Source organism: Protopterus annectens, chromosome 6.part0 (genome assembly GCF_019279795.1).
Source record: "Protopterus annectens isolate FY-2018-M chromosome 6.part0, PAN1.0, whole genome shotgun sequence".
In the NCBI taxonomy this organism is placed as follows: Eukaryota; Metazoa; Chordata; order Ceratodontiformes; family Protopteridae; genus Protopterus; species Protopterus annectens.
The window spans coordinates 1295773084-1295798424 of record NC_056737.1 but is presented as its reverse complement, the minus strand read 5'-3'; the positions used below and the strand labels follow the sequence as shown (position 1 = coordinate 1295798424).

Here is a 25341-nt window from a genome sequence, read left to right as displayed (position 1 = left end):
TCGAGGGGATATGGTTTTCTTTAGGTGGAGCATGTCCATCAATTCTGTTTTGGACATGGCCTTGTATGTCAGGCAGAGATCACCTCTGAGTAGGCGGTATGCAACCAAGTACAGCTGGAGTTTCGTCAGTCGAGCTGCATAGGGCATCTGATTGAGGCCAGTGATCCTCTTGGTGAGGAACTTCTGTGGTCTTTCCAGTTGTTGCAGGTGTTTTGTAAGGTGCATCCCAAATGGGGCATTGCACTTCTATGATGGGTCTGATGAGTAATGCGTAGAGGGGCTCAATGACCTCTCTTGATCTGGATGCAAACCCTTTTGTGATTAGGTGGGCCACATAGAAGGATTTTATACCCACTTTGGCAATGTGATTATCAAAGGAGGGGTTACTATCTACTTGGGTCCCCAGATCCCGTATTACGTCTTCCGTATTTAGGGGGCTGCCAACCTATGTGGTAATTTGTGGGTACTTTGTTTTTTCCAAAGGGGATGACTATGCACTTTTTGGCATTTAGCTTGAGACCATGGTTTTGACACCAGGTATCTGTCTCAGTGAGTCTGCCAGAGAGTCAATTATAGCCCCTAGTTTGCAGTCATCTGCGAACTTGGTAAGCCATAGTCCTCCTGTGCTTGCCTGTACCTCTGAAAAGTGTATGCCGAACAGGAGGGGTCCTAGGACTGAGCCCTGGGGAACGCCACTTGTAACAGGTTTAGAGTCAGACCTAGCTCCTGCAACTCTTACCATGTGGGTTCTGTCCGTGAGCCAGCTGGCAACCCATCTCGAGACGTAGGGGTTTATGTTCAGGCTGGTGAGCTTGTCTGTAATACCTGAGTGGGGAATAGTGTCAAAGGCCTTTGGGAGGTCTAGATAGGCTGTGTTGACCACCTTTCCCTCATCTATAGCCTTGGTAACTGTCTCAAAGATGTCCACCAGGTTTAGGAGGCATGATCTGCCTTTAACAAAGCCGAACTGGGTTGGGTCCAGTGTTTGGAGGTTTCCACTGTCTCTGTTAATGAGATCCATGATGATGCTCTCCATAGCTTTGCAGACCAAGTTAGTCAGGCTTATAAGGTGATAGTTCCCGGGGTCCGTTGTGGCTTCACCTTTGTGGAGCGGAATAACTGTTGCTGTACACCACTCTGTGGGCACGTAGCCTGTGGAGAGGCTGAGTTTAAACAGTGTGTTTAGGTGAGGGGTTAGTTCATCTTTGAGCTCGTGTAGGACGCTGCCTGGGACATCGCCCGGTCCCATTGATGCTGTGTTTATGCCTTTGGAAAGGGCTGTTTTAACCTGAGTGCCTGTGATTTCAGGGGCACTACATTCTTCTGGTATAGTTATGGGCCCTTTTGGGGGTGAGAGGGGGGTGAAGTTTGCACTGAACCTGTCTGCCAGGATGTTGGCTATATTGGTCAGTTCAGTGCATTTTGTGACATTCTGAACTAACTCAGAGCAGATCTGAGAATTGCCACTTAGATTCTTGACATAGCTAAAGAGTGCCTTGTGGTTATCTTTGGAGACCATGGCAATTTTTCTTTCGAAGCTAGCCTTGGATGATTTTATGAGGAAACGTAGTTTCTTGCTGATACTGATCAGGGATGTCTTCCCTTCTTGGGATTTTACTCTTTTCTGTACTAGTGGCAGTTTCCCAGGTGTTAGTTGTTAAGACTTGGTTCCTTCTTTGTTCATGTACCACATGACTATGCTGTTGTCTGTAAACACTCTGAGTACCTGGCCTCCAGACATGGAAAAGACTTGGGAGTTTGGATGGCTCTCATCTACTTCAAGTTGATGTGCTCCTTTAGTAGTTTTGGTTGTCATCTGCCCTGAACTTGGTGTCTCCCTGTGCAGGCTCCCCATGCCTTGAACGAGGCATCTGTGTGCATGTCTTTAATTGAAAGTGGTGAGCTGAAGGGGGAAGTCTTGGGTTGAGCATCACCTGGTTCCTCCCCCATGAAAACTGTCTCCTGAGACAAGGTAATAGGGGGATTACTGTCTGTAGAGAGTAAGAATGCTGGGACCAAACTGTTTACCAGTACCATTGGATTTTTGTCATATGCAGACTGGCTAGAGGGAGCATTTCAAAAGTTACTGCCATGAATCATAAGGCCTCTAGTATTTCTGTTGCAGATTATTGGCTGCAGGAGGTCCGGTTATGAAAATAATCTGCAAGGCTCCGCATTTTTTTCCTGAGGCAGGTAGGCCTGCATCTTTATGGTGTCCGGTCTGCGGCCAGAAAAAATAAATCCTGAGTTGACTGCAGGGAGTACTTGGTGATGGTAAACCCAACTGTGAGATGAGATTGAGGGTTAGTTGGAGGTGTTTTAGGAATATCTGTGGAGAATGTGGAGAAGCCTGGTTTAACAAGTCTTCTAAGAAGGGGAAAGTCTGGATTCTCTGTTAAACAGAAGGCAATTACTGGTGCCAGACACTTTTTAAAAACTCTTGGAGCTGTGGAAAGCCCAAAAAGCAAAGCAGTAAACTGAAATTGAGATGACCCATGATAAAGCCTGTGGAATCTCCCTCAAAGGAGGGTGAATTGGAATATGGAGATGGGTATCGTTTAGATATAGAGATAATAGAAAAGCTGAAGGCAGAATGACTAGAACATTGCGAGTAGGGAAAGCATTTTGAAAGCTGGCACTTTCAGAAAAGTGTTTAGCAGAGAGAGAGAGAATTAGTATGGGTCTTAATTGCCCTTCTTTCCTTGGTATTGAAAGTAGAATAAAAGCCTCTCCCACAAATTCCTGGGGTATTGGTTCTGTTGTGCCTTATGCCTGCAATTCCCGTAGGATGAGTAGAAGCAGTATATCTGGGTTGTAGAGGGGGAGTGGCATGCCGTTTAAAGGAGGGATTCCCATCCATTCATGACTTACCCCTTTTTTTTTTTCAATTGAAAGCGCCCATTGGTCTGTGGTAATCTTTCCCAAGTGAAAAGTGACTGGGTGAGCCTTTTTGAGAGTGGAAGGGCCTGGGTGGTGGGAAGAGTGGACTTGAGACATTGTAGATAGTCACAGAAAGTTGTCTCCAAAGGGAGGCCTCCCAAAAGAGGAATCTGTCTGTGGTATCTATGAGAATCTTATCTTGTAGTTCTGGCTGTTCCTTTATCCTCTTCTAACAAAAATGATTATGTTGGGTAACCCTTCTAGTACCTCAGTACAGCGGTTAATAGAAGCTGCCTGCAGAGTGATTAAGTAAAGACATTTGTTTACAATCGGCCCATTGTGGGTGCATCACTACCTTGTTTAAGGAACTGAAGATGGATATCAAATACTTGGTCATTTGGGTATTGTCATTTATAGCCTTGAATGTCAAATTGGAGGAGGTATAAATCTTTTTACTCCGCCTATCCATAGCTGAATTAACCGTGTCAGAAGAGAGAGTGTTGGCATTAGTAGCTTAGAAATGTTATCAGAAGAGAGATGCTGCAGAGAGAGGTCTGGTGTAGATTTTTAAACAAGAACTTAAGATAATCATTGACTTTTCCTGCTTGGCCTTTGGGAGCAGGAGGCTATGAATCACGGGCAGCAGAGGTGGCATGAAAGGCATCCAGGAAGGCCTCAAACAGGGGCAACTGGGGAAGGAGTGTCCATTGACAAAACATTGTAGTATGTTTTCTGAACCTATGTCTGCCTAGAATCCACTCAAAATGTTTTTTGAGATCTAATATTGTCTCCCCAAAAGAAGCTTCTTTCACATGAGAGTCAGAAGAAAGGGTCTTCATCCCCCAAATGGAGTTGGTCATGGGAGTGGATTTAAGATGAATGTCAGGGAATGATCTGAATCAGAAGCCTCATCTTGTGGAAATGAATTCACAGCAGCCTTTTGGGTTGGAGTGTGTGTGTCTGTGAGTGTGTCTGTGAGTGTGTGTCTGTGAGTGTGTGTGTCTGTGAGTGTGTGTGTCTGTGAGTGTGTGTGTCTGTGAGTGTGTGTGTCTGTGAGTGTGTGTGTCTGTGAGTGTGTGTGTCTGTGAGTGTGTGTGTCTGTGAGTGTGTGTGTCTGTCTCTGTCTCTGTCTGTGTGTCTCTCTGTCTCTCTGTCTCTGTCTGTCTGTGTGTGTCTCTCTGTCTCTCTGTCTCTGTCTGTCTGTGTGTGTCTCTCTGTCTCTCTGTCTCTGTCTGTGTGTGTGTCTCTCTGTCTCTCTGTCTCTGTCTGTGTGTGTCTCTCTGTCTCTCTGTCTCTGTCTGTCTGTGTGTGTCTCTCTGTCTCTCTGTCTCTGTCTGTCTGTGTGTGTCTCTCTGTCTCTCTGTCTCTGTCTGTCTGTGTGTGTCTCTCTGTCTCTCTGTCTCTGTCTGTCTGTGTGTGTCTCTCTGTCTCTCTGTCTCTGTCTGTCTGTGTGTGTCTCTCTGTCTCTCTGTCTCTGTCTGTCTGTGTGTGTCTCTCTGTGTCTCTGTCTCTGTCTGTGTGTGTCTCTCTGTCTCTGTCTGTCTGTGTGTGTCTCTCTGTCTCTGTCTGTCTGTGTGTGTCTCTCTGTCTCTGTCTGTCTGTGTGTGTCTCTCTGTCTCTCTGTCTCTGTCTGTCTGTGTGTGTCTCTCTGTCTCTCTGTCTCTGTCTGTCTGTGTGTGTCTCTCTGTCTCTCTGTCTGTCTGTCTGTGTGTGTCTCTCTGTCTCTGTCTGTCTGTCTGTGTGTCTCTCTGTCTCTCTGTCTCTGTCTCTCTGTCTGTGTGTGTCTCTCTGTCTCTCTGTCTCTCTCTGTCTCTCTGTCTCTCTGTCTCTCTGTCTCTCTGTCTCTGTCTGTCTCTGTCTCTCTGTCTCTCTGTCTCTGTCTCTCTGTCTCTGTCTCTGTCTGTCTGTGTGTGTCTCTCTGTCTGTGTGTGTCTCTCTGTCTCTCTGTCTCTGTCTGTGTGTGTCTCTCTGTCTCTCTGTCTCTGTCTCTCTGTCTGTGTGTGTCTCTCTGTCTCTCTGTCTCTGTCTCTCTGTCTGTGTGTGTCTCTCTGTCTCTCTGTCTCTGTCTCTCTGTCTGTGTGTGTCTCTCTGTCTCTCTGTCTGTGTCTCTCTGTCTGTGTCTCTCTGTCTGTGTCTCTGTCTGTGTGTCTCTGTCTGTCTGTGTCGGCTTCAGGGCAATAATGACCTTGTATGGACCTTAAGAAAAGTCGGTCCATTCCTACTCCCTAGAAAGAAGAGAATTTACATGTTTAGTTTTTTGGTGATTCTTCATAGATGTGACATCCACCTGAACCAAACATGGTGGTCCAGATCCCTGAGGAACTTCAGTAAGTTCACATAGGATCTCCTTCCTAACTAGTATCTTGGAAATGCCCTCTGGATCCTCAAAGATCATGATAACATGGCTTAGCTTTATCTGTGGGCTCCTTAGTCACAAGAGCCTCTAAGAAGGAACCAGACGTACTGCTGGTTCTGAAACCTCCGTATGTACGTCTGAGTCAGAATGTGTTAACTGAGTTTCTGGCAAAGTTCTTAAGCAGTTGTGGTACATCTGGGAAGTGGAATTTGCCATTCTGGAGTGGGCCAAGTGTTTATCGTGTTGGGTCTCTACAAAGGTATTGAGTGAGGACAGATGTGATCACAGCATCTTTGGTACAAATTGTTGGCAAACAGGCCTTGTAGTCATGTTCAACTCTTAAGTAGAAAGACACTGGGTAGGCAAGTTTTTGTACAGAATTTGCCTTCTGCACTCGCACGTACTACTCCTAGCTGACATCTAATGCTGGTAAGCAAAAACACTTTAGAAAAGCAAAGGAAGGTTCCCCAATGGGGTGCTTGTCTGTTTCCTTGAAGCAAAAGTACCAATGACCAAATGACAGTCTGGGTATGCAACCTGTGTTAAGGCTGATGGTGAGATAGTATAAGAAATTGCACTCGTTTGCCAACTTGTATACCCCAGTGTATGAGTTGAGGTCACACGTCAGACATACAATCCTGGGAAGTTAAAGCTATAGTACCCTGGCCATACGTCTGCGGTGATTACCCATTCATTATGAATACTATAATAGTGATTTCAGTCAAGACATCAGTATGTGTTTTTAGATTATGAGGATTCTGACAAAGACGGGAGAGATTATCATCTGGAATCCATTGCCCAGAGTTCTGACACTTTAGATAGTGAACCTGAAGATGTCCTTCAAGGATGCATCTGCAGTCCTTACATATGGGTTGTCCTGCCTCAGGCAGCCCTTCGGTCGGCCGGATTCCAAAGTCTGGGTCTGGCGTCGGCTGATGTCGCCCTTTCCCTGACGTCAGAGCGCCTGGGGTATAAAAGCGTCAGCCGACGCCATCTTCCTCAGTCTTTCTTGCCGCCTGGTGCCCGAAGCAGAAGCAGTTCACAAGTGCCGGTCGGCCAGCTCCTGTAACTTCAGCTACCGAAGACTTCAAAAGCGAAGTACCCCGTTGGGGACTCTTTCTTGCCTCAGCTGATGTCAGATCAAACGCTTAAAGTTAATAATTGCTTAACTTGTGGGAAACACCTCATAAGGATTTCCATTCTTACTGCCTCCCCTGCCTAGGCCCAGACCACGACGTCTCGGCCTGTGCTGCCTGTGCCTCCTTCAACCGACGCACTCTTAGGCGTCGGGCGGAGTTTGCAGAGGAATTTTTTTGGGCTAGTTACTGTTATAATATGCTGTTGGAGACTCCAACTTCTCATTTACCCAAAAAACGGAAGGACAAGGACCGACGCACGCGGACCATGGTTTCGGCTGAAACCGCCCCTAGGCCTACTGCGAGTGTCTCGGTCTCGGCTGAAACAGAGTCCTTGGTACTTCCATCCGGCGAAACCGCACAACCGACAACCTCTGCCCCAGAGGCCTCTTCTGAGTCGGTAATAGAATTTCCCTCAAACCGATGTTCTGGAAACTTCCGACACCATTTCCCTAGACAAACCTACGCCAGCACTGGAGCAGCCAGGCCTCCTGCATCCATGTCCATTAAGACATTCACTAGGGCTAAAGCTGCTAAACAGCCAAAATCTTTGCCTCCCAGGGTTATTCCTCAGGGATCCACTACAGGTTCACAGATTTTAAGTTTAGCTGAGGACCTTATTTCCTTAATTAGGGGCTCTCAGCCACACCCGGACAGGGGCTCTCAACCTCCTCTAGACAAAAGGCCCAGGGTTGAACCCACTGATCCCCAGTCCTCTAATGAGGCCTCAGATGGCTCTGCTCTATCAGACTACCAGGAGGAGGCCTTTACGGCCTACGAGGATTCTGATGCAGAGGAATCTATTCCATCAGCCTCCCCTCCTGAAGAGCTGTCCTTTGGGGAGACCCTTCACTCCATGAGAGAGCATTTCAAAAGGCAGGGCCAGGAATTCTCTGATTCCAGGAAGAGATTAAGGACTTTTTTGCATTTACCTCAGCATAGACCTTTGGATATTCCTCCTGTTTTGAATGTCATTGATGATGTGTACTATATATATATATATGTGTGTGTGTTAGGGGTCGCCGCAGCTCCATCCTTAGCATCTTTTTCCCAATATACCCATCATCCCTCCTCAGCACATGTCCAAACCAACGCAATCTCGTCTCTCTTGCTTTGTCTCCAAACTGTCCAACATGAGCTGACTCTCTAATATACTGATTCCTAATCCTATCTATCCTAGTCACACCGAGTGCAAATCTTAACATCTTTAACTCTGCCACATCCAGCTCTGACTCCTGCCTTTTTGTCAATGCCATTGTCTCCAACCCATATAACATAGCTGGTCTCACTACCCTCTTGTAGACCTTCCCTTTCACTCTTACTGGTACCCGTCTGTCACAAATCACTCCTGACACTCTTCTCCACCCATTCCACCCTGCCTGTACTCTCTTCTTCACCTCTCTTCCACATTCACTATTACTCTGAACTGTTGATCCCAAGTACTTAAACTCGTCCACCTTTACCAACTCTACTCCAAGCATCCTCACCATTCCTCTACCCTCCCCACATATATTCTGTCTTAGGCCTGCTGACCTTCATTCCTCTGCTCTCTAGAGCATATCTCCACCTCTCCAGAGTCTCCTTAACCTGATTCCTACTCTCACTACAGATACAATGTCATCTGCAAACATCATAGTCCACGGGGCCTCCTGTCTGATCTCATCTGTCAACCTGTCCATCACCACTGCAAATAAGAAAGGACTCAGAGCTGATCCTTGATGTAATTCCACCTCCACCTTAAACAGATCGGTCACTCCCACTGCAGTCCTCACCACTGTCACACTACCCTCGTACATATCCTGTACCACTCTTACATACTTCTCTGCCACTCCCGACTTCCTCATACAATACCACAACTCTTCTGTAGGCACCTTGTCATATGCTTTCTCCAAGTCTACAAAGACACAATGCAACTCCTCCTGACCTTCTCTGTATTTCTCCACTAACACTCTGAGCAAACATTGCATCTGTAGTGCTCTTGCCTGGCATGAAACCATACTGCTGATCACTAATCATCACAAAAAATGGGAGGAATATGTGCAGAATTAGGAACCTCATTCTGTTTAAAAAAAAAAAAAAAAAAAAAAAATATATATATATATATATATATATATATATATATATACATTTTTATTTTTTTTAAACAGAATGAGGTTCCTAATTCTGCACATATTCCTCCCATTTTGTGAGCTCTAGAAGACTCATTTAAAGCGGTCTGCAATGCTCCTGACTCACTGGCTGCCGATCTAAAGAAAGCTGTTGATATAGGGTCTGTCCAGTTTATCAATATTTTTGTTCCCATCTCTCAACTGACCCTGCTGCAATAATTCAAGCAGCAGCAGCTAACAATTTTTTTGTTTCCTACAACTCACCCAGTACCCTCTGAGAAGGAGGGCAAGTGATTAGACAAACAAGAAAGAGACTGTTTGATTCTATTATGCCAGCTTTTAGGATCTTGACTTATCAGGGAAGTATGTGAAACTTTATGCAAAAATGTGTTTAGAGTTTGCCTGCAGAAGGCATGCCATATTCAAATTAGTTTCTAACTTGACTTTGGTTTCTAAACATGCTGTGAAAAGTGTGAATGATTGTGCTTGACAGTGTCTACAGGTTCTGCTTTTTCTGTGGTGAGATTTGTTTGGTTATTTATAAGAATTTTTCTGATAATTCGAAGTTTGAAATTCTTAATTCTCTACTTAGCCTGGATCTGGTATTTGGGCCTGTGGCTGCACAGATCCTTAAACAGTAAGATGACAGAAATAAATTGATGCATGGAGTTTGTAGGATTTTTCAGGTACCCAGGTTCTACCATAACAAGACCGCTCATCATTCCTTTAAAAGACGGACTAAACAGAAATCCCAGCCTAACAACAAGCAGGCCCCCAAAAGAAAATGGCAAGAGGATAACTCTTCCAAACCAAATAAAAGTAACTTTCCAAAAACAAGTCAGGTTCCAGCTAATGAATTACTGTGCTGTGAATTCAAGTCACTATCCACAGCTCCTAGCCCAGTTTCCCTACCTCTCTCACACCAATTTTGTAAGCTGTCTGAAAGATGTGTTCTTTCACCCCAAGGTGTAGAAATCCTCCAGTAAAGTGAAGTTGCGGAATGCTGTTCCAAGTTAATGGTGTTATTTGGTGTGTTAAATCATCTTCATCAGATCATTTAGTTTGTAAAAAAAAAAATGCAGCATTTCTTTCCAAATGAGCATAATTGTTAGCCCTCCTTGCCCTCAAAGTATTAATTTTATACATAGATTATTACACTGACTTTTCATATTTGTTTACATCTAATTTCTGTACCCATAGCTGTGACTCTGTGAAGACCTCCTTGTGCTAGTACAATTTTTGAGTTACCCTGCCTCTCCTTCCATTGTTTCAACAACCTTTGCTTGGTTGCTTATAACTTGCTTCCTTGTTTAGTATCACTGAATCACTTTTAGCAGTATATGTAAGAGACACTCATGACAGTGGCAGAGGAATTGTCATTTACTAGTTCCCATGGGCATACCTTTCAGCTGTCCATATTTATGTACATTTTGGTTCATTTCTCATAAAATTTTGTGTTTTTTGGGCAAATCATTGAGGACTGAAGTCACCAAATAATGACAGACATTTGAGCTTCACACTTCAAATCATTCAGAAAATGCATGCTAAAGCAAAACCTGTTCTGTCAACTTACTAAGTTTATAAAAGCAGTATTTAAAATCTGTTCCTGATCTGGGACTTTTTGTCTCACAATTATTTTAAACTGTCCTGATTTTTTATGTTGAGGTTCAGGAGTTATCCCCCCCCCCCCCCAAGTTCTTCACCACACCAGTGGCAAATGTTACCAAACAGTCTTTATAGATGAACTACAGCTGTTAGTGATGCACAGTTAACTATTTACAGTCTGGGTGTTTTTCTGCCATATTACTCAGTTGTTCATGCGCACTCCATTGAGTCCCCATATCTTGTATACATTTTATCATGAGTTTTCACAGAGTAAAACTTGAGTGTACAAGTCACCAATATATGTATGTTTTACTACTGGTATACACTACAATTGCAGTAATGAGTACAGCATCTCATTAGTTAAGATCTGTGCCTCATAACTCTGTGGTTGAGTTCACTACTAAACTCTGGTCAGTATGTTGAGGTTGCTTAGTTTCTCCCGTGTCTTCTCCATGTAATCTGGTTTCTTCCCACTTTCCTAAAACACGCTGATTTAATTCAGTGCACTAAACCATGTATATACTATTGCCATTTACCTTAACCTTTGTGAGCTGCCTAGGTTGTGACTAGAGTCTGGATCTATGGATAAATTCACTTACCTGGTTAACAAATGAAAAAATTTAAAAGTAAAAAGTGGTTGCATCACACAGTCAGTTTAGTTTTACACTGCAAAAGGGTACTTGGAGCATGAATGCTGAAACTGTAACTGCTATAGCAGCCCTTGTATACATACAAAGTTATCAGTTATTTCACTTAATCCATGCTAACATATTTGTCAAGTCATATCTGATGTTGTAAATCTTTATTCATTCCTTACTGTTAGGACTTCGGGTCCGTCCTCGGAACCGACACTGCCGTTACCAAACTCACGCCAGCCAAAAGCTCTCAGCTAAGGCATACCCACAATGCCCCTCTGTCTCTTCAGATCTCATTTGCCATGTTCCTCATCAGACGTGCCAAGCCTTCTCTCAGGTAAGTGTTAGCTTTTTGTGTTTTTTTCTTGATTCTAGTGTGTTGTAAGACAAGTTTTTTTCTTGTCTCTAGTCTTTTCCTATCTTTACTTTATTCTTTCATGACTATGCCCTAACCACTACCTTTGGTAGTTCTTCGTACCATCGTTGGTACTACTTCCTCTCTCCCTGCCTTAGTAGGCCCTTTTCTTACCTTTGGTATTTCTTAGTACTATTGTTGGTACTCTTTCCTTATCTGTAAAAAAATGAATAAATAAATAAATTTAAAAAAAAAAAAAAAAAATAAAAACCTCCTCTTGTCTTGCTGTTAGTTATTTAGTTTGTTGTGTGGTTATACTCTGTATTATGGCAGTTAAGGCCAAACTTGGTTTCAAACAATGTGATAAGTGTGGGCGTATGTTGGCCAGTTCTGACGGTCACGGCTGGTGTGTTTGCTGTTTGGGCGTTGACCACCTTAATGTGTCTTGCGACATTTGTTCTAGCTTCAGCAACCGTACATTGGTTGAACGCAAGAACAAACTTATCCTTAAGGGTATGTTAAAATTAGAAGTTATGTACCTACCATAACGTTCCATGTTAGTTGTCTTCTCTCGCCTTCTTTCTTGCTGGATGGGTTTGGAGCCGATCCTCTGCTCCGACTCGGCACTTGCTTTAGCTTAGGAACTCCTTTTACCAGCTCGAGGCAACCCTATATCCCATGATGCAAGGCGGAACTACCTCAGATCTCGTTTGGTAGCTAACCTACCCTGCTAAAGACTATCCTAACATAATTAGGAACACAAGTTCCTAATAGAAGTCCTCATATGAAGGCTCCGGAGGAAACAACCTAATAGGAACTCTTCAAGATCTGGCCAGGGGGAAGGAGGGAGGGACGCAAGAAAGAAGGCGAGAGAAGACAACTAACATGGAACGTTATGGTAGGTACATAACTTCTAAATGTTAAGTTGTCAATCTCGCCTTCATTCTTGCTGGATGAGACCGCGTCCCTAGCACCTGTATCCCGGGTGGCTCAATGGAACAGACTCTTGAGAACTGTGGAACCAAAACTGGCCCTATCTCTGGAGGCCAAGTCCAACTTGTAATGAGAGACAAAGGTATGGGGCGTAGCCCAAGTAGCTGCTGCACAAATGGTATCAATGGGTAGTCTATCCTGAAAGGCTGCAGAAGTGGATAGACTCCTGGTTGAGTGTGCTTTTGGCTTAGAAGATAGCTGTTTTCCTCTGAGAGAGTACACATAGGAAATAGTGGAAGTCAACCATCTGGATAAGGTCACTTTAGATACTGGAAGACCTATCCTGTTTTCTGCATAGGAGACAAATAATTGGTCCGATTTTCTGAATTGTTTAGTTCTATGCAAATAGTACCTGAGCTGACGATGGACATCCAAAAAATGCAGTTTCTGTTCAGCTCTGTCGGAATAGTTTGGGAAAAAGACTGGTAGGTCTATAGATTGGTTAATGTTGGTTTGAGATGCGACTTTGGGGAGAAAGGAAGGGTTAGTTCTTAATGATACCCTGTCCTTATGAAAAATCAGATAAGGGGAACGAATGCAGAGAGCTTGAATCTCGGAAACCCTTCTTGCAGAAGTGACAGCCAGTAAAAATATAGTTTTCCAGGTCAATAACTTCAAAGAACATGAAGCAGACGGTTCGAAGGGAGGTAGTATCAAGGATGCCAACATTAAGTTTAGATCCCATTGCGGAGGAGGATGCTTTATAGGTGGTTTTAGGAGGAAAACTCCTCTCAGAAAGGCCTTGCATAACCTATGAGACATAATGTTATTGTCATGCAGGCCAACATGATACTTAGAAATAGCAGCCAGTTGTACTTTGACTGTAGATGACGAGGATCCTGAATGAAAAACCTCCACCAGGAAATCTAAAACCGAATGTACAGGAGCAGTAAAGGGGCCAATATTTCTGGAATTTGCCCAAATAGAAAAATGTCGCCACTTGCTAGCATAAACAGTCCTAGTGGACGACTTCAAGGAAGAGACTAAAATGTCTCTGTGAGTCCGAAATCATCGGTAGCCTGGCTAGGGTAGGAAGTGGAGCAACCAAGCAGTGAGGTTGAGAGAATGAATGGCCCGGTGCTGCTGACCCGATTGGTGGATCAAAAGATCCGGAACTGGGTCCAGATGCCAGGGCTGCACCAGAAGGTGACGATGCAGAGACGGAAACAAAATTTGTCGAGGCCAATATGGGGCAATGAGGATCAACTTGGCTCTCAAAACGGTGGCTTTCTGAATGACTTGTGGAATCGAGGGAAAAGGAGGAAAAGCGTACAGAAGTCCCCGGGGCCAATCCTGGGTTAGAGAGTCTCTCAGAGGTTGGCCTGGAAGGGGAAAGAGAGTGAAGAAATCGGGGCACTTGTTGTTTTGAGGAGTAGCAAAAAGATTGCAACAAGGAGTGCCCCACTTCAGAAAAATCTGATCCACTACAGATTGATTGAGAGACCACTCGTGAGGCATCAGAATGGATCTGCTCAGCCTGTCCGCTAATAGGTTGGACTTGCCGGGGATGTGCGTTGCTATCAGAAACCGCTGAGAAGCGATCGCCCATTGCCAAAGTCTGAGAGCTTCTCGACATAACGGATAGGACCTGGTCCCGCCCTGTTTGTTGATGTACCAGACTACGGACATGTTGTCCGTCTGAACTGCAATAGTCCCCGTGGGAAGAAAGTCGTTGAGGGCTTGCAACGTTAAAAGCACTGCTCTCATCTCCAGGACATTTATGTGCAGATGGTATTCTATGGGTTGCCACGTCCCGTGGACCATCCTGCCCTGATAATGCCCCCCCCACCCGATCAGAGAGGCGTCCGTAGTGACTGTGGCAACTGGAGGAGGGGGAATAAAGGGTCGGCCCTGATGAAGAAGAGGGGAAGATATCCACCAGTTCAGATGAGCTCGGCACGACTGTGTTACCAATACTTCGTGCCTCATCGGGAGACTGTGGTACGACCACTGCGTGAATAGCATCCACTGCAGAAGACGCATGTGGAAGCGAGCCAGTGGTAGAAGAACAATGGCCGCAGCCATCAGACCTAGAACCTTCAGTATAAATCTGGCTTTGATCTTGTTGCTTTGCAAAAGAAGCCGAACGAATTTTTGGATGTCCAGAATTCTTTGATCTGTTAGTCTGGCTAACATTTTGACAGTGTTTAATTCTGCGCCTATAAAGGTGATAGATTGGCAAGGCAGCAGAGAAGATTTTTCGAAATTTACTGAAATTCCCAAACTCCTGCAAAGCTGTAGAGTGTAGTCTCTGGACTGAAGAAGCTGACACTTGGTGGTGGCGGAGAGGAGCCAGTCGTCGAAATAGGGAAACACCTGGAATCCTTGACGTCTCTGAGCTGTGACCACTGCCATGCATTTGGTAAACACTCTGGGGGCTGAAGTGAGGCCAAAGGGCAGTGCCCTGAATTGGTAATGACTGGTCCCTAGCCGAAAGTGGAGAAACCTTCTGGAGCGTCTGTGAATCTTTGTGATAGTACGCATCCTGAAGGTCTATAGAGCACATCCAGTTGTCCTTGCCCAGAAAGGGCAGAATGGACTGAAGCGTGACCATCCGGAATCTTGCCTTCTTGACAAATCTGTTTAGATTGCTCAGGTCTAATATTGGTCTCCAATCTCCCGTCCTTTTGGGGACCAAAAAGAATCTCGAGTAGACTCCGGATCCTACCTCGTCTGCCGGCATAGTCTGGACGGCTCTTTTTTCTAGGAGCTTTGAAACCTCCTGTTCTGCCAAATCCCTTTGACCGGGTGAGATGTCTGGAAGGGATTGTAGAGGTACGGAAACCTTCAAGGGATTTTGTAACCCTCAGATATGATCGACTGTACCCACATCTCTTGAGATAGGGATTGCCAGGCTACTGGGTACAGCGAAATCCTTCCCCCGACTGCCTCCAAGGGTGGACAGTCGGGCAACACCTCAGGGATGCTGAAAGGGCTTCTTAGGAAGAGACTCCCTGTTGCCCTGGTTCTGAGGACCCCCCCTGCCTCTAGGGCGGCGTCTATTATTGTTACCCCCTCTGCCTCTGGGGGTAAACTGACCACATGCATCCGGTGTAGCTCCTTGGGCTTTACGGAACCACATCTTCCCCCCCCCCTTCTGACCCTTGGGGTATGGTCTAGAAGGAGTGGAAAACTGGACTCCAACGGCAGAAAGAGTTTTACCGTCCTGCTCACACCTGGTCAAGGTATCCTTCACCTGAGGTCCGAACAAAGCCGAACCATCAAAGGGGGTGTTAGTGAGGGACGCCTTAAAGGGGTCCGCAAAATTACAAAGCCGCATCCAGGCTTGGCGTCTAAGAGCAACTCCTGTGCCTGCGGCCCTGCTCGCTCCATCGGCCGCATAGGATACGAGCCGCATGGAGGAGTTAGATATGGAATTCAGGATTGCAAGCTGCGAGGCAATCTTTTCCTGAGCCCCAGCAGCAGAAGGATCCTGGACTACTACTCCCAGTTCCTTGAGAATATCTCGTTGAAGCCTGGTGAAGTGACAAAGATAATTCAGCGAACGCATAGCAAAGGTCACTGAAGAAAACATCCGCTTTCCATACCTGTCCATGGTCCTAGAGTCCTTATTAGGAGGATGGACAGGTACTGAAGGATCCGCCAGTTCCTTCTTAGTGGCAGCCGCCACCACCATAGCATCCACCGAGACACCCTTGGAAAGGAACTGTTTGTCCGAAGGGGCCGTAATGAATTTGGATGGTCTTCTGGGGACAGGTTCCACAGAATCTGGAGCCGCCCACGCCTTCCGAGCCACTACCTGCATAAGTGGGTCGAAAGGCGGAGACACCCAGGAGGTGGAGGGTCGGGATCCAAAAGCCTCCAGGTATACCTACTCATCCTCGGAGGGGTCAATGGAGGGCCAATTCCCCCTCTGTTTGAGAAGCTCAAGGATGTCTGAAAAGGAGACATCCTCAGAGGGGGACTGTGGGGAACCCTCCAACTCATCTAAGTCGGTATCAGATGTAGTAGACTCAGGGGAGTCTGTGTGTTTCCTCTTACACGTCCTCTTCCGAGGGGGTTCCCCTGCAGGATCAGGAGAAACCTCAGAAGAGGAGGAAATTCCCAGTGGGGAAACCTGGGGCGATGGATCCCTGGGCCTGAGAGCAAGAGGCTGGCAAGAGGCATCTGCAGGCACTGATGAGGGAGGAGCTAGAGGGATAGACCGTTGACCAGGCTCAGAGGCCAGGACACTCCTCATCACCTCAAAGGCTCCCCTCCCCGGGAGACCGGAATATCCCCGCTCCGAAGAAACAGGAATTCCCGGCTCCAATGAGAGGGAAGGCTCCGAGGCCGATGTCGGTGCCGAGCTTACCAAAGCCGAAGCCCCGAGAGGGAGAGCGGGGTCGGACAAGGGTCCGATGCCACTAGCCCCCTCGGAGCCGACAGTGGAAACCCGATGACCGGATCCCTCCAAGGAAGGCCTCAAGGAGGAGATCGGAGCCGAGGACGACGGAGCCGAAGGATGTATCGGCTCCGGCATCGAAACAGTCGCTGTCCCGAGAAGCTCCGGCTCCGAACTCTGGTGTGGAGTCGGAGGAGGAAGTTCAAGGGGTAAGGCTATAGCCGAAGTCTGTTGAGACGGGCTATGGAGCATTTGGGCAAGTGCCTGAGACTTCAATAGCCTGCTTACCACCCTCTCTAAGTCGTGGTCAGACAGCCTGGAAGATCTCGAAGATCGGCTCCGATGGCTCCGCTCCGACAAAAGAGGAGACCCCGGAGCCGAATGGATACTGAGTATCGAAGGGGACCGAGATCTCTTTCGGGTCGAAGCCATCGGAGCCGAAGTCCCCTGAACTCCAGATGGAGCCGAAGTTTTCTCGGCTCCGATGCTGGATAAAGTGTCGGCTCCAGCCGGAGCCGACAAGGCCACAGTAGAGAAGGTATTGGAGCCAGCCGGCGCCGACCCTACTACTTTAACGGTAGATGCATCGGTTCCAGCCGGAGCCGATCTCGGCTCCGACGGAGCCAAAGCCACCGGAGGAGGCTTGGATACTGAAGCCTGAGCCTTCGGTTGTTTAGAAGGTTTCCCAGACCCTGCTTTAGAGGGAGAACCTTCTGGCTTAAGTAAGCCTCGGAGGATAAGCTTATTCCTCCTTTCCTGCAGGACTCTCTGGGTAAAAGCGTGACACAAAGCACAGGAGTCCTGCAGGTGCAAAGGCCCCAGGCAGTACACACAAGAAGTGTGACGGTCTGTCAGAGACATTTTCTGACAGCACTGGTCACACTTCTTAAAGCCTGAGACCTTGCCTTCCCTAGACATCCTAGGAGGAAGTAACACACACAAAACCCCAACAAACACACAAAATTAATCCCCTACACACAACACACAGGAAGGGATTATAACCAATAGGGTTTTAGGCCTAACTAAAAACTTTATACTAAAGGTTATAAAAAGGGTTATAAAGTTTGAAAAGGAGGGAATAGGGTAGGCTGTAATATACTACAGACTATACTAAGACTAAAAGGGGAAATTAAATTCCTAACTAAGCTTTTTCTGATTTTACCAGAAAATCACTTACCTCAGCTGGCAAAGGAGACCTCTTTCGCTAAGCGGCAAACGAGATCTGAGGTAGTTCCGCCTTGCATCATGGGATATAGGGTTGCCTCGAGCTGGTAAAAGGAGTTCCTAAGCTAAAGCAAGTGCCGAGTCGGAGCCGAGGATCGGCTCCGAACCCATCCAGCAAGAATGAAGGCGAGATTGACAACTTAACATTCACTCTTTCTGGGACGGAGATCTCACCATCTCCTAAGCATAAAGATGTTAAAAGACATAAGGAGAAGCTGAGTTTTTTGGTTCTGATATCCCAGTCTTCCTTGGAAATAGAGTCTACACCGGGCTTCTCCCACACCATCGGCGCAGACAACATCGGCACCAGGGTCCTTGTCTTCTCCCTCTGTGCTGCCTTTGATTTTGACTCAGACTACTTCCACTGTACCGACCTTGACACCGTCTCACACTGTGCCAACCTTGTTTGTGACACAGGCTCCCGACTACTGTACCTGCATACACACCTTCCCTGGTCATGGTGCCGATGTCTTACATGGCTCCTCTGGTAATGACTACTTCAGTTCCGAAGATAGAGCACCTTCCAAGAACTAGATATTCTCCTTCATATGACCCCTGTTTGGGACAGCAGTTTAGTCCCTTTCTTGAGAGAGCAGACTCCCCATCGGCAGCGTCCTTCAGATCCACCAGGAGCCTTTCAGAACAGGATGTAGTGAAGGTTGTAGACCAGCTTCTGGTAGCTAGAGGATTAACCACCCAGACCAGGTATTGAAGCTTTCACGGCGTATTCTCCTGTCTGTCCTCCTCTGACCGCCACCTGGGTTTCAGAGACTTCGGTACCGATGGCCATCCCGGTACATACTGTCTTGACGCTGACAGCGGAGTCTTCCCTGTCAGCACAGATTACTCTTGGTGCCATGGCTCCTTTGGAACTGGGGCACACTGGGAGCAGTGATTGGGCTGTCTGCACCGTGGTACCTAGTTCGGCGCCGATTTTTATTTTTCTGTGGCCACAACTTTCCCGACAGCTGCCAGTCCTCTCAAAGCTCCTCACCTGGAGGTAGGCTCCTCAGGGCGGGGTGTGACCCCGGTTCTGAGGTCATCCTTCTCTGTTCCGGGCCCCCATACCTCATCTGGTGGGCCTGCTTTCCAGCTAATGGATCCTTTCAACAGGCTCACAGTTGACACCACTGGCATCGGAACTAGAACCCCCTCTAGCTTGCAGCTGTCTCACCCTCCTACTGTGGAACCTCAAGCATGGGAGCAGCAAGGCTTGCCCTCCAAGGGAACCCTCTCTCCGGAGTCTTCCTCAGAAGATCCCACTGGGGAGCCACCCCAGAAGAAACTTTGCAAGAGGAAGCATCTTGATTCCCCTGAGGAATCCATCACTGAGGACACTGATTGCAGTGAGGGCGAAGGGTCCCCATGGTCTTCTCTGAAAGACATCTCATTTGGAGACATTCTCGTGATCCTCGAGCATAGGGGAGACTGGAAACCTACCAACCCTTTGGAGGAATCTGTGTTCTTGCAGGCTTTCTGTGCTCGGCCATCTACTTTCTGGGTGACCCCACCTGCAGATGAGCTCATTCGACTTATTGTGCAGCATGCCTGGAAGGCCCCGGACAACATAGAACCTGTCCCCCGGTGTCTAGATAAAATTTTGTCCAGCCCGGAAGACCAGCCCAATTGGTCCAAACAACTGGTAGTCTATTCCATGGTCGTGGTGGCGGCCACCAAGAAGGAACTGATGGAAGATAGTTCCACTGTTCATCCCCCGAGCAGGGAGTCTCTGGCTATGGACAGACTGGGGAAGCGGACCTACACTTCAGCGACCTTTGACATCCAGTCGCTGAATTACCTGGCACACTTTACTTGCCTTTAAAGAGACATTTCTGAAACGTCTGCCTCTTTGGCAGAGGTACTGCCTGAGGAGGTGGATGATACCATTGCCTCTCAGCTAGCTACCTTGGAATCTATCTCAAACTCCTCAATGCGCTTGATTTCTCACACTACCGAGGAGGCAGCTTGAGCAGCTGCATCGTTATGAGATGACATGCTTGGATGAGTTTGTGTGACTTCGCGGACCCCTTTAAATCTTCCTTTGTCAACGCGCCTGTTGATGAATCTTCTCTCTTTGTTCCCAAAGTAAGAGAGAGACTTTCACATAGTAAAAAGACAGAAAGATCTTGTCTTCTATGGGCATATATTTTTCCACCCCCCCCCCCCACCACCACCACCATCACCAGAGGTCCTACTCCAGGAATCAAAGGGGAGGAAAATTGTGGTTCAAGAAGTCCCAAGGACCCTTTTGTGACACTCGTGACAAGCAATCCTCCCGCGACAGAGGGGGCAACTCATTTTGAAGATGCCCCTTTTGGGGCAGAGGGGGGTCCGCCTAACCAAGGTGCTAGAGATTCCTTCTCTCGCAGACCCTTCCAGTGCCCCTGAACAGTGGGCCGATTGCTTTCCTCTGGAAGCAGTCGGGGGGTCGATTTTCCCTGCACCTACAGGCCTGGGAACTCATAATGGATGCGTGGGTCAGAGGTAATATCCAGAGGCTATCGTATCCCTTTCGACCTCACCCCCAGACCTGTGAAACATATCCCCAGTGTCCTACCCGGTCAGAGGGAGGTCGCAGTCTTAGAAATTTAAAAGCTGCTAAGACAGAGTCATCCAACCAGTCCCACCAGACCAAAGAAGGTCCGGGTTTTACTTGTTCTTTTTAGTGCCAAAAAAAGACAGGGGACTGGAGACCAGTCCTGTATCTCAAATTATTAAATTCATCAAACCTCAAAAATTCTGGATGGTCACGGTACAATCCATTCTCCCCTTTCTGGGGAAGGAAAACTGGATGTGTTCTGTAGACCTCCAGGATGCGTATTACCACATAGATGGACAAACGCTCCAAGATTTTTCTCGGCTTAGGCTGATAGCCAATCATTATCAGTTCAGGGTATAGCCCTTTGGTGTCTCGACAGCCCCCAGAGTGTTCACCAAATGCATGGCAGTCATAGTAGCTCATCTCAGAGTACAAGGATTCCAGGTGTTTCCATATCTAGACGATTGGCTCCTTATTGCCACATCCAGGAATCTTCTCATTCTCAGTCTCTCTTACACTTAAAGCCTTGCTCTTCGCCTAGGTATCACGATCAACACGGACAAATCCCACATGTCTCCATCGAGATCATTGGAATTCATTGGAGCGATCTTCAACACAACATCTTGTCAAGCTTCTCTCCCTCCTCACAGGCTTTCAAAAATAAGAAACCAGATTCAAGTCCTCCTCTCACAGACATTTGTGCCACCATGCCTTGTAATACAACTGTTGGGCTCTGTGGCAGCAACTATTACCTTGGTACCACTGGCGAGGTTGCACATGAGACTATTGCAGTGGCTCTTCTCATCACAATGGTCGATTTTTAACTCGCCTACTCGACCACATGATATGCCTTACAAGTCATTGCAAGAAGCAAATGCTTTGGTAGATGAAGCCAGAGTCAAATCTTTAGTGTCGACCATTCTGTTTTCCCCAGCTCAGGGCCACAGTTACCACGGATGCTTCCCTGTTTTGGGGGGGGGGGGCATTTCCAGGGAAAGGCAGTCCAACGCACCTGGTCCCCCATGGAGGCCAACTGTACATAAATGTCTTGGAATTGAGGGCAGTTCAGTTAGTGTTGCAAGTGTTCCACACATCCCTTCCTTCCGGGACAATTGCAGTTCAGTCAGACAACATGTCAGTTATCTGGTACATCAACAAACAAGGCGGAACCACGTCTTACCCCCCTGTATTGGGAAGCCATGAGAATTTGGCATTGGGCGATGGCTTCCAACAGCTTTCTCATAGCAACACACATTCCCAGGAGTTCCAATCGTATTGCGGACAATCTGAGCAGGGACATTTTGATGCCTCACGAGTGGTCCCTCAATCCTATAATAATGGATCAGATCTTCTGCAGTTGGGGCAGGCCTTGCTGCGACCTGTTTGCTTCTCCCCTAAACAACAAATGCAGAAGCTGTTTTGCCCTGATCCCCCCCCCCCTCAGAGGGAGTCACGAGGGATGCTCTGATGCATGATTGGCCCTAAGGTCTGCTGTATGCCTTTCCCCCATTTCCTCTCATCCCAAAATTCCTACAGAAAGCTCAAAAGTTGAGAAGCAGAGTGATCCTCATTGTCCTTTATTGGCCTCGTCAAGTCTGGTTCCTTTTCCTGTGGCCTCACCTGATTCACAGGTCTGCTGTCTCATCCTCAGAGACTGATTCACCCCAATCTCCACAGCCTCAAGCTCACAGCTTGGTTTCTCCACTTCAATGTTTGCCAGGCTACCTGATATTTCATCCCCTGTTCGTGAGATTCTTCTGGCTTCGCACAAACCTTCCACCAGAAAAATTTATTCTAGTAAGTGGACTAGGTTCTCTAGATGGGCCAAAGAACATAACATAGATCCCTTTTTCCATCCCTGTTCAGAAGATCCTACAGTTCCCGACTACCATATTGCATGCAGGAGCTTCAGCATCGACAGTTACAGTGCATTTAGCAGCTATTGCAAATTTCCACAATGGAATTGACGATTCATCTGTCACACCGACTGTGCAAGACCTTCATGAAAGGAGTATTACATATTAAACCTCTGGTCAAGCCTCCTATAGAGCCATGGGACTTGAATTTGGTGCTTCAGTCGTTAACAAGTCCCCCCTTCGAGCCTTCTAACTCCTGTGATATAAAATTTTTGTTGTGGAAAACTCTGCTTCTAGTAGCCCTTACTTCAGTGAGAAGAGTTTCTGAGTTGCAGGCCTTGAATGTCAGGAGACCTTACTTGATTTTTCATAGGGAAAAAGTGTCCCTACGTACTGACCCCCCCCCTCCCTTTTGCCCAAGGTCATTTCCGGGTTTTCCATTAATCAATCTATTAATCTACCAGTTTTCTTTCCTCACCATTCAGATAGAGGGGAATATCTTTTGCATACCCTCTATGTTCATAGGCAACTTTGTTTCTACTTGGACAAAACTACATCTTTCAGAAAAATGGATCAGTTGTTTGTGACCTTTGCAGGACCCAGATTGGGTAAGCCTGTTTCCAAAATGACTATCTTCATGGCTCAGAAATGCCATTACTTTCATCTACCTTCAGAGCAAAGTGTCCTTGCCTTCCAGAATAAAGGCTCACTCTACTAGATCGGTGGCTACTTCAGTGGCTTTTCATTCCAGAGCCTCTATGGATGATGTCTGTGCAGCCAGCACTTGGGCAAGACCTCATACCTTTATCACTCATTACAAGTTGGATTTGGCCTCCAGGGAATGAGCATCTTTTGGTTCTATGGTGCTCAGGAATGTCCTTCCTTAAGACCACCCTGGCTTCAAGTAGCTGGGGACTTGGTCCTAACTGTAAGGAATGAATAAATATTTACAACATCAGATAAAGAAGTTATGTCTTACCATAACGTTCCATCTGTTTTGTAGATCTTTATTCATTCATTACTTCCTGCCCTCCTTCCCCCTGCCTGGACTCCTGGTGGACTTGAGGATTTCCTTTATTAGTTAAGGTGTCTTCTCAGACAGAGCCTCCTACTATCACTATTATTACTTCTATGCTATAATGGTGGGCAAACTCGATCTGAAGAGACTATAAGAGGGGCATTTTGGGTAGGTCTTTGCTGAGAGTTTTTGGCTGTCGCGAGCTTGGTAATGGCCTTGTCAGTTTTGGGTAGGTCTTTGCTGAGAGTTTTTGGCTATCGCGAGCTTTGTAATGGCCGTGTCAGTTCCGAGGACAGAACCAAAGTCCTGACAATAATGAAAGAATAAAGATCTACAACACAGATGGAACATGGTAAGACGCAACAACTTTTTATGCTTTTCTGAGATGCATTAAAATAAGAAAATATCTGTAGTTGTAAACTTTACCTAGTTTATATTTCATGTTTCAGTCCACTTTTACATTGTAGGCTTGTGTCTGATGCACGAGATTGACAGTTTTCTCCCCCTTTGCTTGCTACATCATTTGTATTGTACTTATTCTCGTACACATTGAATTAGTTGTAGCATGACCATCATCCAGTCAGCATTTAGGTGATTTTTCACTTGCATTTTAAACCTTACCATGGGCAGCTGAAATGAGCATCCACCAAAACAAGAGCCTGCTATATCTTTCTCCAGGTTCCACACTTGTATTGTGAAGGCTGCTGTGTGAGCACTCTCCCTGACTTGTATGTCCTTCATTTCATGTCAGCATTGCAAAGAGATGGGCTGCTTCACTCCTGTAGCTGTTGTCTCAGTTCCAGCTGTTATTCTTCAGTACCTCAGTTCCTGTCTAAAATATGGCTGGTACAGTGAAAGTGTTTATATCAGTGAAGGAAAATAGACCATCTTGTAGAAATCAAGCATCCACTGGGTTGCTGTTAACACTAGATTTTTGGGTCACAACCCTTGAGTAAATGGATGAGTAGTCAGCTAGGCATTCTATACGTAGTGGGCATTGCGTGCTTTGACTTTCAAATGACAGGTTGTGACTGGTTGTCTGCATAGGGTGTGAGTAGCAGCACAATACCATACTCGTCTTTCTTTGTTGCTTTGTATTGAGAATATTTTAAATGTCTCACTTGAGTAATTACAAGGGTAGACATTAAAGGTCAGTATGGATGAAGGTAGGGACTAAGCAATTAAAAAATACATGTAATACAAGTATGTGCTTTTAGACCCAAATATATGTATTTTGAGATTTTTAGTTAAGCTGTGAAATGTCTTTGTTCCTGGACATTTCATATGAGCGCATTTTGGTACAGCTCATTGGTGAACTTAAACTGTACTTTGGGAAAGCTATCATATAATTGTGACACTAGGCTTGACATTTTATCAAAAAATATGACCATTGTGTTCTGTTCCTGTTGATTTTTTTAAATTAGTTTCTCTCCCATCTGTGGCTTTGCAGCCATTATTTTGCATTATTTAGTTATGTAGTACATTTTCTTATTCTCTGACAAGAGTACAAGGCATTAAAAAGACAGTTGGGTTTAAACAAAAACTTGAAACTTTTGTTCTCCAGATGCTTGCTCTGAGTCAAGTAACTGTGTCTAACCCATTCATCACATCAGTAGCCCTACTGGAAGCTTATAGAGTACGCAGTATGGATTCAAAAGCAAATTTGCTGCATGGTAAGTATGCAGTAATATTTTCTTATTTTACTGAATGTACTTAGTATTCTGCAGTTCTTGAAAGATGGCCCACTGATGTGTTCATAGGTGTATACTAGGTTAATGACCGCTAGGGCCCTTATTAAGCCTAGCCATGTAACCCAAATGTGACCCACAGTTTTGATTTATTGATTGCCTCTGTCCACTAGACACCTAGAAGCTAGACCAGAGATGAATTTCCAGTTACCAATCCAATGGTCCAGGTTGTGTTTAAATAGGGATACAGAGGAACTCTGCTTCATATGGATGGGGAGCTTGCTCTAGAGAATGGGAATTCTCTGAGAAAGTTATGTTTCTGTCCAACATGTTCCATTTATGTTGCAAGCAAAATTGAGGGCTTGTTTTGTGGGTTTACAAATGGTCCATCAAAACAGAATCCAGGGATGCCTTGTATGCCAGACAAAGATCTCCTCTCAGAAGTCTGCACAATACTGAGCAAAGAGACAGAGCTGTGAGGAGGTCAGTGTAGGATATTGTTTACCCCCGTATTACTTTTGTAAGGAATCTTTGTGGATATTTTGAGTTGCAGCATGCGTCTGGTCAGGTCCAAAGATGGTGGTATACCCTTATGGGTCTGAT

The 25341-nt window shown here is 46.2% G+C and overlaps 1 protein-coding gene across 4 annotated transcripts in view; it reads left to right on the top strand.

Moving 5' to 3' along the window:
* Window positions 1-25341, top strand: part of ORC4 (origin recognition complex subunit 4) — a 693897-nt gene that overhangs the window by 568654 nt on the left and 99902 nt on the right. For all 4 annotated transcript variants that reach the window (XM_044074865.1, XM_044074866.1, XM_044074868.1 and 1 more), the window contains exon 11: window positions 24615-24723. In XM_044074865.1, coding sequence (XP_043930800.1) covers window positions 24615-24723 — 109 coding nt within the window. The remainder of the gene's footprint in view (window positions 1-24614; window positions 24724-25341) is intronic.